General features: G+C 32.7%; 1 protein-coding gene across 5 annotated transcripts in view; it reads left to right on the top strand.

The window, feature by feature from the left end:
* Positions 1-786: 786 nt before the first annotated feature.
* The window catches only part of LOC117168925 (E3 ubiquitin-protein ligase CBL), a 253,426-nt gene continuing 240,436 nt past the window's right edge, over positions 787-13,776 (top strand). For all 5 annotated transcript variants that reach the window (XM_033354895.1, XM_033354891.1, XM_033354892.1 and 2 more), the window contains exon 1: positions 787-1,625. In XM_033354895.1, the coding sequence (XP_033210786.1) occupies positions 1,081-1,625 (545 nt within the window). In that variant the 5' untranslated portion in view covers positions 787-1,080. The remainder of the gene's footprint in view (positions 1,626-13,776) is intronic.

The following is a 13,776-nucleotide window of genomic DNA, read 5'->3' on the forward strand; positions in this document are numbered from 1 at the left end:
TTAGTTATATTTAATAGACTAAGGCATTTTAAAGTATTCAGAGAAAGAATTTTTAATGTTTTCACCAATATCACAATTTCACTGCGGAAACACTGAGAAACATTGAGAAACACTAAATAACATTTTTTTTAAAGTTTAAATTTGCTGAGAAGTGGCATACGATACGAGGCACAAGTACTTGACCTGATCTGATTTCCGCGCTTGCGCATATGGAAGTTCTCTCCTTTTCCCCCAATGTTTCATGAAACGATGAAACTTTGACTGTGAAACATTTGAAAGTTTCAAGTGAAAGTTTCAATGTTATAATGAAACGTTTCATTGCTCACAACTCTAGATTTTTTAATTTCAAAGTTAACAGCTTAAAACATAATAATTCGGAATCTACGTGTTCCGATTATTTTAGAGATCTAACTTTTTTGTAATGTTCAAAATTGGAATGAATATAACGTAAGTCGTAAATGGACTGAGATATGCCAAAACAGATAACATATATGATAACACATATGCCACTTTTTGTCAGCAGGAAGAGGTTATGAAACACAAATTAAAATTATAATTAATCCGTATTTTCATTTACCGATCTTCAACATCACAAAATACATTTGATAAGGATTTAGATATTTCTACATCTTAAAATTACAAGAAATTTTAGTTCTTACATTTTATATTTTAAAATCCCTTACATTTGCCGCCTTTCTTATCCAATATGGAGAAATTAAGCGGTGGGCTCTGATAAGTTCGTTTTTTGCTTACTTGTACGTTGCTAGACCATGATCATGCTAGGCACTATGCCACATGTCTAGATATTTAATTGACACAAGGCTGTTCAGACCAGATCATATGGTTTGAACAGCATGTAGAGTATAAGGCGAGAATGTAATAAAAATATGCTTTTTGTTTTCAAGAATGTGTAGACAAGGAAGTGCAGTTTCTTCGTCGTAAGATTTTAGTAATCACAGATAGTGAGGAAGTGGTTGCTAAGGAAATCGTGGTTTAAAGTGACAGCTGACAAAGTGATAAAAAGCGTTGTACAAAGGCGGGGTGCTTAAGTGTTCTGTATTAGAATTAGTCAAGATTAAGATGTCGGGGCACAGCAGTCGGAGTAATCGCGCCGTACACATTAGTTCAATATTTCAGAAGCTTCAGGGGCGTTTTACGGAAGCAATGACTCCACCGAAGTTGTCAACAGACAAACGCATGCTTGACAAAACATGGAAATTGATGGACAAGGTAGTTAAGTTGTGCCAGCATCAGAGGATGAATCTTAAAAACTCGCCGCCTTTCATCCTAGATATCCTTCCGGACACTTATCAGCGATTGAGGCTAATTTACAGCAAATACGAGGATCGAATGCATGTACTACACAGCAATGAGCACTTCTGCGTTTTCATAAACAACTTGATGCGGAAGTGCAAGCAGGCAATTAAGCTTTTCAAGGAGGGCAAGGAGAAAATGTTTGACGAGACCTCACACTACCGTAGGAACCTGACAAAGCTCAGTCTTGTCTTTAGTCATATGCTCTCCGAGCTTAAGGCAATTTTTCCGAATGGAGTTTTTGGAGGTGATCAATTTCGCATTACAAAGTCAGACGCCGCGGAATTTTGGAAGGAAAGATTTGGTAACAGGTAAGTATTCTTTGTAAACATTCTTTGATCAAATTACAGAATAGGGGTGTCACCTCCGCTTTGGCTGGGAAAAAATTGTTTTGCAACAAACTATTAGAATCTTTAACTAAACGATTAATGAAGCGATTTGATAAGGCAAAAGTTTAAATTTATTGTCACTTTTGTTATTATGATGTCTCATATATGAAAATTGTTTCTTAAAAAAAGAACCTACTCCATCTTCACTCCATTGGGAATCGTACCACAAAACTTCTGATTTCCGGTCAGGTGATTTTCCAATTAAGCTATTAGAGGGGTCAGAATAAGAACTCTTTAATCAAGAAAATAACGTTAATTTTTAGCTAGGTGCTAATTATAGTACAAGCGCAACTAATTATTTTTTAATTAATCTGCTGTATCATCAGAGATTATCGATAAAAGATCAAACCACGAAACTTTTGTGGTTCGATTCCCAATGGAGTGAAGATGAAGTAGGATCATTTTTTCAAGAAATAATTAAATCGATATTGTGTAGATTTTCTGCCTTTATGGTTTGGAGGGTTGATCTACTGTCGGTAAGGTTACCATCTCTGATATAGCAGATTAATTTGAAAATAGTCTCAAATATGGGTCTCTCGTGATATATCGGAATGATCATATTCATCGACAAGTTGAAAATGGGTAGTGATTTGACCAACATTATTTTTTTCACTGGTCATAGGGGCGCCTTTCTGCCCCCACGAAACGTTGAAAAGGGGTAGGGTTTTGACAGAATTATTTTTGTAACCTTTCAAAGGGTTGTTTCTGGCCGTTTGAATGTTTAAAAGCACCGAAACGGTGAGTTAAATATGATCATTCCGATATCGTGACTTACCCATATTCGAGGCATCGTAGTAACAAAAGTAAACATAATTTTTAAGTTCCGATTGGTCAAATCCCTTCATTTCTCGTTAAATTAAAAATTCTAATAGTTTGTTGCCGAAAAAAAATTGTTTTCCAGACAAAAAACAAGTGACGCCCCTATTCTGCAATTGCACCCATTATTTTGACAAATACTTTAAATGGGCTATTTAGCTCGTTAGCGGGATGAATAATGTATTTTATTTAGGTTCGGCGAAGTTAAATTTTGTTGGCTAGTTGGTTGTTTAGAAAGATCATAAATGTAACTATTCCTAACACTGTTGACAGGAATTGAGTGAGTAGAGGTAACAGGCCTTACGTCGACCTGTAGATGTTAAATTTCTTCATCTAGAAACCAGAATAGTGGTACGGTTAGCCAGAATTTTCCCGTCCAATACGTATGATTTAATTCTGACGATTAAACTGTAATAAATCATTCATAATTGAAATTGGTACTCATTTAAATTTCAATGGCTTTTTAAACAGGACTGCATTTAAAAATAAAACATTCGAAATTACAATTACACTGAATTAAATTTGGCGAAAGGGCATTAAATGAGCATTAAATGAGTCCTTAATTATAGTATGTTCAGATTTACAATTTGTGCATAATTTATATTAAGGGCGGTTTTTCAGTCTTAGAGTTGACTGTTGGAAAATAATTTTTGGTGGTTTTGGAGAGCATTAAATGAATGTACCTGAAGTTCCGAACGTTCAAATGAACGAAAAAAAAAAACAAAAATATTTTTTTTTGAAATTAGCCTAGCGGAATTAGTTCAGCTAAGCATAAAAGTGAGTTTTATACGAAAAAATCTCCAAAAAAAATTTTTCTAAGTGTAAAAAACCCTAAAATGTAATGCAAATAGGGGCAACACAGAATGTGCCGAATGACCGCCTTTATACACGTTTTTATCCAATAAACGATAGTGTTAATTTACCTTGTTATAGAACAAGTTTTTTCAGGGGGCTAAGAACCGCCGGAAAGGATATTTAAAACCACCCCTAGTGTATGTAAATCAGAAAATCGTCGAAATGACCGCCTTTATACAGGTTTTTTTCGAGTTAAAAATACTTTTAATTTACCTTGTTATAGAACAAGTTTTTTCAGGGGGGTAAGAACTGCCGGAAAGAATATTTAAAACCACCCCTAGTTTAACAAAATCAGAAAATCGTCAAAATGAACGCCTGATTTTCTGATTTTCATACACTAGGGGTGGTTTTAAATATTCTTTCCGGTGGTTCTTACCACCCTGAAAAAAGTTGTTCTATAACAAGGTAAATTAAAAGTATTTTTAACTCGAAAAAAATCTGTATAAAGGCGTTCATTTTGACGATTTTCTGATTTTGATACACTAGGGGTGGCTTTAAATATTCTTGCCGGCGGCTCTTACCCCCCTGAAAAAACTTGTTCTACAACACGGTAAATTAAACCTATTTTTAACTCGAAAAAAAAACTGTATAAAGGCCTTCATTTTGATGATTTTCTGATTTTGATACACTAGGTGTGGTTTTAAATATTCTTTCCGGCGGTTCTCACCCCCCTGAAAAACTTGTTCTACAACAAAGTAAATTAAAAGTATTTTTAACTCGAAAAAATCTGTATAAAGGCGTTCATTTTGACGATTTTCTGATTTTGATACGCTAGGGGTGGTTTTAAATATTCTTTGCGGCAGTTCTTACCCCCTGAAAAAACTTGTTCTATAACAAGGTAAATTAAAAGTATTCTTAACTCGAAAAAAAACTGTATAAAGGCGGTCATTTCGACGATTTTCTGATTTTCATACACTAGGGGTGGTTTTAAATATTCTTTCCGGCAGCTCTTACCCCCCTGAAAAAACTTGTTATATAACAAGGTAAATTAAAAGTATTTTTAACTCGAAAAAAAAACTATAAATGCGGTCATTTCGACGATTTTCTGATTTTCATACACTAGGGGTGGTTTTAAATATTCTTTCCGGCAGCTCTTACCCCCCTGAAAAAACTTTCTATAACAAGGTAATTTAACACTTTCTTTTATTGGATAAAAAAGTGTATAAAGGCGGTCATTCGGCACATTCTGTGTTGCCCTTATTTGCATTACATTTTAGGGTGTTTAACCCTTAAAAAAAATTTTTTTTAGATATTTTCGTATAATACTCACTTTTATGCTTAGCTGAACTAATTCCGCTAGGCAAATTTCAGAAAAAAAATATTTATTTTTTTTCATTTCGTCCATTTGAACGTTCGGAACTTCAGGTACATATTAAATGAGGCCTTAATTATGAGATAGGTTTCAACTCGATTCAAAGATGTGGTTACGTCAGCTTGACATACCTGCAGTAGTATACCTACTGCTTCCTGCCCTCCGGCCTCGTGCACACTCCGGCGATGCAGTACCTACTGCACGCAGAAGCGTCGCAGGACCTACTGCAAACTTCGGTCGGTATTTTTCTGCCCGCCGAAGTTGCAGTAGCAATTTGTAGTTGCTGCTTGTAGTTGCAGTAGCAAGCTGCAAACTCCGGCAGGTCTTCCTACTGCTTCATCCGGCCATAACAATGGAAACACATGAGCGCTCAAGGGTCCAAGCCTTCGAACTTTCTTTACCTAAGATGTATCTGTAGTGTATCTATATATATTGCATTATTATTCTCGGTTCCTTTCGAGTTTCCATTTGAAGGATTTCTTAAGTTTTCCAATTTTCTTCTGATTCTCTTTGGAAAAAGTCGCTTGGAAAAATAGCAATGTCAGGATTGGGACGGGAATCTTAAGTTTCATTTAAATTAATTTCATAAAATTTTTGTAATATTTAATTTTATTTAACTTCTCTTTATATAGGCTGTGCTTGTGTTTTATCCTATAATAGATGGATACCTAAATACGCAATAATTACCATTCAAATGTTATATCTATAAAAAATGTATTCGAGGAAAATAATTTTTTTTAATTTGATATGGAAACTATTTCTGTAATTTCTCCTTTTGTATTAAAATAAAATTTGATTTTATGCAAAGAATGCGTTTTATTAATGTAAATTTAGCTATATAATTACTTTTTTGCGTAGAGTAGGAAAGTTTGGTTGCACTAAAAACATTTTTTTAAATGTTTACGCAACGAAATATGGTTTGTAAATTAGCTAATTGCTACGACTATCGGCTACGTGTCTAGTTTTTTAGTATAAATGATCAAAATCTTATGAACTTCATTAGCGGTGATTGGTTTAATCCTGATATCCCGTGACAGTAACATTGACAACGGTATGAAGTATTAACCTGAAATTAAAAATGATAATTCTTTAAATTCTATTGTTCAATGTATACATTTTTAAAATATATTTTAGTCTTTATACATAAGAAGAACAATAACTGTTTCGTTAACTGCCACTGTTTTGTTAAAAATTAAACTATTTCCTAGAAAATTTACTTTTTGGTTCTAATTTGTATTTTGTCTTGAAAAGTCAATTAAATTTTTTTTTTATGAAAATTAAACCCTTTTTTTGGAAATTTATCTTTTGGATTTCAAAATTCACCTGTCTTAGTAGAATTTTTCTTTTTCTTAGACAAAGCAGCAACTGTTTGGTTTGAAATTTAACATTCTTGTTAAAAAGTCATGCTTGTTGTCTAAAAATTCGACTCTGTAGCAGAAAGTTAATTTATTATTTACAATTCTTAGTTGGGTCATGGAGACTGAACTGAAATCGTGTTTGGATAAAATTTTTCCAATTTTGTTAGTGTTTTTTAAGTCATCGGTTTTAGAAGACATTTCTTTTTTCTTAAATACAAATGAAACTTTTTGGTTGAAAATTCGATAATTTTGTTGAAAAATCATACTTTTTAATTGAAAATTCTGCTGTTCTGTTGAAAATTTAAACATTTTGTACAAAATTTAATTGTTGTCTTCATTTAATATTTTGGTGTAAAAAATACTGAAATTTTTTCTGGGTAAAAAATTAAAATTTTTGTTATATTAACAATCCATCTGCTTAAAGAAAAATTGTATCTTCCTTGGAAAAATATGCAACTGTATAAATGAAAATTTAACTGTCATAGGAAATTTACTTTTTGTTTACAATTTATATTTTAATGCTGAAAACTCGTCTTTTTATAAAAAAATTTCTCTTTTTTCGTACAAATGTTTATTTTTCTTTGATAAAAAGTCAACTATATCGTAGACAATTGAACTATTTAGTTAAAAATAACTATTTTTTGATGAAAAAAGTTGTTGTTTTGGATTGAAAATTCACATTTTTTCGTTTTTTGTCACAAAATTGATATTTTGACCTTGAAAATTCAACTTGCATATATTTTTTTTTATGAAAAAATAACTATTTTTTGAAAACTTTTTTGTTTTTAAAAAATAAAAACTCATCTGTTTTAAGAGAAATGAAATATCTTTAAAATAAGAAATGCAACAATTTTGTAAAAAAGTCATTAATAAAAAAGCGTCTTTTTGGATTGAAAATTCAGTTTTTGTCGGTGAAATGTATTTGTTTAAAAATTCATAATTTGATCGTGAAAAGTCAACTGAAATCTTTCGTTACCGAAAATTGAATTACTTATTTTGAAAATTTATTTTTTTGATTTAAAAATTAACGTCTTCTAATTCAAGTTTCAGTTTTTTAAATTGAAAATTCAACTACTTGGGTAAAAGTTCAATTGCATTGTTTTAAATTTATTATATATATATTTTTTTTTTGAGCGAAGGCAATTAGAACAATTTAGAAAAACTTTTATTTCTTTCATGACTGAAAAATCTTTATTTGTAGAAAATTCCTCATTTTGGTTTATATTTAAAAAAAAATAAATTTAATCTTTTTTAATTTAAACACAAAGTATGATACTTTTTAATTGGGGGGTTTATCTTTTTAGGTTAAAAATGCAACCGTTATGTAAATAATTCAATTATTTTGTTGAAAATACAAGCATTTGATTAAAAAGCCATTTTTTATAGTGGAAAAGACATTTTTTGTTTGAAATAAATGAAAAAGTGTAAAAAAATTTGTCTGAAGTACTGTTTTATTCCGTTTATGAAAGACTCTACGTTAGATGTACTACAAGATTAAAATTCTGGTATTTAAATATTAATGATCAAGGATGTTATCAATGTTTTCTAACACCCTATCTAATTTTACTACCAATAACTAGCAAAATATTTTTGGTTACCAAAAATTACGTCCTGCAATGGGGGGGGGGGGGGGGGGGGGGGGGGGGGGTCGGAAAAACATTTGTTGTTACGGTTTGTTACAGAGAGGTTTGTCACTCAGAGAGGGCCTATAATCGGTTACGTAATTTAAGTATGGCCTCTTATACGGGTTTTAATTTGATAACAAAAATTCTACTTCTGCACCGAAGAACTAACTTTACTGGTCGAAATGAATGTATAATAAAATAGGTATTTTAAAGATCTTAAGCTTTAACTCACCTATAGTAATTGTAGTTTATCAAAGGCAAGTTGTGATGCAGGAAAGTGAGCAGCTCCAAATTTTCCGCAAGCAGATTTTTACGTTTGTTATCCGAAATATTATCAGATTCAGAAAACAGTCTTTCGCTGTAGACACTACTTGATGGCGCCGAAAGATAAAGTACAAGTTCACTGATATTTGGAAACATGAACTTCACTTTATTCCACCATTCAAATGGAGATGACTTTTTTTGGATAAGTGGTTGCCTAATGTAGAGGTCAATTTCTTCTTCAAGAATTTCCTTTGTTACAATGAATTTTCATTTTTGGTTGCTTTCGACATAAGTTCCGTAAAACAATCTTCTTCTGTAAAACAATCTTCCGTATCTATATCTTGATCGTTTGTTGACGCAATATCTTCTCTCGTTTCTTCGTTCATACCGGTTTCACCTTCTATCGCCGAACCTGTTCCAGTTGATTGTTCATCATTACCTCCTTCCATTGTCATTTTTGTGCAATCCTTAATGTGTTCTAAAAAAGCTGGTGATAAAAGATGAGCGCTGAAACGTGCATCCAAAAATGTTGCCATTGTAAAATTGAAGTTACTTTCTAAGTCTTTAAATCGGGTTTCCAAATCAGCCTCCAAAGATGCTTTAAATGAGAATAATGTGGAACTAACTTTTCTCTTCGATAAGCTAAATTTCAACGCTTTTATTGTTGGGATAACTTCTGATATACAAGAATCATTCGAACTCAAAGAGTTCCAATGATTCTTGATAATTAAATGATCAAATCTCTAAAAGTTCCCATTCTGCACATTCCAAACCTTTTGAATTTGTATTATCCTCTTGCGTTTCTGCGAATAAGTCCAGACAATTCTCTAATTCCAGAAAGCGTTCTAACAAATAAAAAAGAGAATCCCATCTAGTAAAAACGTCTTGTTTCACTTTTTTTTATTGGTATGTTTAAATCTACTTGAATTTGAGCCAAAGCACAGTTCGAAGGCGACGATTTGTGAATATGAGTAGCAATTTTTCTACACTTTTTTAACAATATTCCTACTCCCTCATCAGATTTAATTGCATCTTTAATAACCAACTGCAGAGTATGAATAGTACAGGATTCTCTAGCAATGTCACATAATCTGCACTCTTTCTTCATATTGCCACCATTATTTCGCATCAGCAAATGTACTTTGATTTTATCGATATCCCAAAATGCCAATAGTTCTGTTAATTTTTCGGCTATCCAGTGAGCAGTTAAACTAATGAAACTGTACCGTGTTTCTTTACAAGTCCACACATCAGACGTTAGCGACATCCACTTCACTGTAGATAACATTGTTTTTACAACTTCTTTAACTCTGCTGTACATATCAGGTAGAATGGTCTTTGTGAAGTATTTTCGGAATGGAACTTTATAATGTGCTGAAGTTTTAGACATTAGCCTTTCAAATCTGGCTTTTTTGACAAAAGAAATAGGCTCATTATCTACTGCTATCATTTCTCCAATCAAAAAGTGAAGTTTTTTACCCGTGAATGATTAATGTCTCAAACAGCTTTGGCGAAGAGTGTTGAAGCACTGTCACATTCCTCAACTTGTTTTTGCGTCCAAGCTATTAAACGGCTGAAAACAAAATTTGTTGGAGAAATTGCATCTTCGTAACCCTTTCGCGACACAATAAACTCCACGTTACACTTGAATTTAAGAAATTTAAGAATTAAGAATTTAATTTAATTAATTAAGAATTTAATGAAGAATTTAAGAAAAGAAAGTCAGATTCTTAACAAAATGATTAAGTCCTCAACCAAAACAGAGAAATTGTCAACCAAAACGGAGCATTTATACACAAAAAATTGATTATTAACCATAAAAATTGTAAACCATGTTAAACAGTGGAATTTATCGCCTCATTATATTCAATTTGAAATGTTTCTTTAAATCCTTGGGGAGCCAGACATCCCCCCACTCAGCGAGCATTTAAACATTCGTTAAAGAACATTCGAAATCGCCTCCTCTCAAACATTAGCATGATTTGCATGATTTCGCACAGGAACATAAAGTCAGTGACTCCTACTACCCACCTCGCATTAAGTAATAAATCCATCAGCTTTTAGCAAATGCAAAGCCTGTCCCCTCAGCCGATCTGGAGCTAATGCTGTCGATCTTCTTATATCTTTACATTTTATCTTGCATTACCTGGCAAACCTCTAGAAATTCCTTTTTGCTCTTGAGTCACTTGTCAGTATCCTCTTGGAATCAGAGTACAAAGGATCGCTTTTCGTGCATTGCATAAATCCTTAACAAGAGACTTCAATTCGAAAACCGCTGTGTTATTTTGATTTTGATTTTTCCAATCCGGTAACGGGAAATTTCGGGTGTAGGGCAAAAGAGAACTGTTGTGTGGCGTTTATTTCGCGAGTGCAATGACGATGCAACCAGGGCTTTATGTAGTTTGTGTGGTGTTAAAGTGTCGTGGATGTTCAGGGCATAAAGCTTCGACGACTCCGTTGTTTGAGCATTTGATTGTACACCATTCCAAATACTGCGAGACGAACGACATTGATATTGGAAAAAGCAAACAAAAAAAAAACAAAAAAAAAACAAAGTGTTAAAGAGTGGAGTGAAAATGACGCCCGAGGTTTACAATTGAGCGAAGAAATCGGTGAAATGATTGTTTTAGATCAGGACCCTACAATCTTGAGGAAAGAAGGCTTCATTAGTTTGTTGTCCAAATGCATTCCACAATACAAACTTCCAGACGAAACTGTTTTTTCCACGGAAGTGATTCCCAGCATGTTTAAAAAAATGGAAAAGAAAGTTGAATTAGTATTGTCTGGAATTAAAGGTGAATGGATCAGTGTAACTGTCAGTAGATTTATGTGCAACATTCAGTTTTACTGCCATCGATTGACATTTCCGGGACTTTTGATCGCCGAACCAAAGTGATGGAAAAAGTGAATGAAGCTTTCAAAATCTGGAAAATCCAAATGGAAAAATTTCACACAATTTTGACTAACTTTTCAATCGATGAAAGGAAATACACCACGGAGAAGTGTATTCTTTTTTTAAGAAAATCTTGTTTTACAGAAATTCTGAATAATTGCAACGTGTAAGATGTCGTGATATAACGCACAAAGCTTTTCACTCATTTTCAAACGTTTCCAGCTGATCGTCTAAAATTAATAAAAATACTCGAAAATGAAAACGTGCAATCTGATTACCTTCACGTGAACAAGGAAATCGATACCTTCTTGCAAGAAGGTTCGACGGCGAGTTTATCGATTCTGATAATACTAAGTCACCTGATTGTCATAGAAAGTGGCATAAAAAAGTGGGCTGAGGAAGACAACACACAATACATGTTGTCAACTCTGCAGTCGGAGCTCATAGGAGATGTGGTGGGATTAACGGATGCATTTGAAAAGGCTGGAACGAAAATGCTTTCAACAACATCTATAGTATCAGAGATCAGACCTGTACTAGTACTTATAAAGAGTTACATACAGAAGCGGAAGTGCAGTATCTTAGGTTTGTCACTGCTGACAGAAATCGGCATTCATCTGCATGACTTGAAGAAAAAAACATCTTTTTCGTTAGCAACTGTTTTGAATCCTTGTTACAAAGGACACCTTTTCACAAAGGAAACCCGAAAAGGCATAGTAAGCAGTTTAGAATACCACGTGAAATTGGCCAATAATCATCACCCTGGAAGAATCGAAAATGAGGCTGCAGGAGGAAGAGAAATGGAGGCCTTTACAGGACAAACTAATTTCGTGCCAGATTCCCTTGAAAGATGCTTCGAAGAAATGATGGCAGGCGTTCGGAGGGAGGAGGAAAATCAAAGTATGAAAAAGACGAAGTGAAGGAAGAATTGAATGTTCTTTCTGGACAAACTTTTGAACCAAAAGGAATGTCCCAGGGGTTGGTGGTTCCAAAATACAGGACCTTTTCCGAAATTGAGCAAAGTAGCTTTTCGCTTTCTTTGTGCACCGGCTGTTTGTTTGAAGAGGGAGGATTTGTGTAACAAAAATTATGAGAACTTTGAGGAGCTGAAGAAAATATTAGTTCTGAAGTACAATATGACGGAGATGAATTTCAAATATTGAGTACTGTAAGTAAGTCTTTGATTACTAATGATTCTTTGTGATTTATTCAAGAATAATGTCAATTTTTGGGAAAAAATTAAGAATATTTAAAGAATATAGCGTGAAGTAGATGTCTCGGAAGGTAGACCCCCAAACTTATCTTTTTTTGAAAAATTAAAGCTGTGCTAAATTGTGGTAAACTTGTGTTCATTTGTGCCGTAAACAGCTTTTTAAAAAATCAAAAATTACGGATAGAATTTTTGAAAAATGTTTTTTTTTTCTAGATCTGCAACTTTTTACTAAAGTAAAAGGAAAGTTTGTGCTAGGTGGCTCGAAGTATACATAATTTTGTGTAGGAAAGAAAACTTCCAAAAAGATTTCCGTTGAAAAAACCCCTAAAACCTTGTACTGAGTCGTGGTTGACAAATGCAGTCTTTATTCCCTCTAACAAAATTACGTGAGATCAACAGTTCTCAAATTAAAACTGAAAATGTAGAACTGAAAAAACAAAAGATTCAAAATGTTAACACCCAAAATATAATAATTAAAAAGGAAGAAACGCAAATTCTAAAAAACAAAAATTGTGCTGAATTGTGCTCGATGAATGCAGTTCAGCACAAGTTTTGGTTTTTCAAAATTTTATTTTTTTTGGGCTTTGTACTTTTTTTTTTTTAGTTTTGCATTTTGAGTTTTAATATGAGAAATGTTGATCTCACGTACTTTTGTTATAGGAAATAATGACTTTATTTGCCGAGCATTACTCAGCACATCTTTTAGTTTGACAAAATTTGACTATTTTTGGATCTTTTGTTTATAAGTTTAAAATTTTGAGGTTTAGTACGAGAACTGTGGATCTCAGGTAATTTTTTTATAGGTAATGTATGCATTTCTTGAGCACAACTCAGCACAAGTTTTAGTTTTTCCACATTTTTAAAAATAATAAAATTTGTTGGATTTTGTTTTTTTTTTAAACAGTTAGGTTTTTGGAATTTTTATTTCCTGCAAAAAAATGTGTATACTTCGAGCCGCCGAGCACAACCTTTCCTTTTATTCTAGTAAGAAGTTGCGGATCTAGCAAAAAAAAATTCAACAATTGTGCCCGTAATTTTTTATTTTTCAAAAAAACCGTTTACGGCACAATCGAGCACAAATTTTATTAAATAAATTGCCCTAACTTTCGATGTCTCAGTTGTTAATTAAAAATTTTTTTTCGAAGATTATTATTTTCATTTTCATTTTAATGTTTTCTTCAAATTAAAAATTGTAATTTCCTATACAAAGAAAAAAACTAATTAACAAACCACAAAAAATGTACGAAATTCGCCTGAATAAATGGCAAACGCTTGTCTTCTTGTAACTTCAATGTTTGAAATTTTGGACTTTGATAGTTTCATGACGAGAAATGAGGAACAAAACCAGTACTTGCTAAAAGTACTAAAAAAATTATAGAAAATAGTTTCCAAAAATAGTTCTATTTTGTACCATTGATACACATTTTTTAATACGAAACTGGATCTGCCTGGAGAAATAAAAATTGTTTAAAAAATGACAGGACATTCTAAACAGAATGGACTACACCTCGAAAGCATGAAATATTATGCTTAATTCAGAAAATGCGGTTTTAAAAACATTTTTGTAAAAATAATTTCTTAAACAAATTGTGTTTTTTTAAACATTTAAAACTGGTTAATATATTCTTTTTATACACAGGTGTATACATATGAAACCGGTATTGCCATTTAGCGGCCAGTAGGCACACTTGTAGGCACTGTCGGAACTTACCATTTGTGCTAATTGGCGTATTGTCA

This window comes from Belonocnema kinseyi, chromosome 3, assembly GCF_010883055.1.
Source record: "Belonocnema kinseyi isolate 2016_QV_RU_SX_M_011 chromosome 3, B_treatae_v1, whole genome shotgun sequence".
NCBI lineage: Eukaryota > Metazoa > Arthropoda > Insecta > Hymenoptera > Cynipidae > Belonocnema > Belonocnema kinseyi.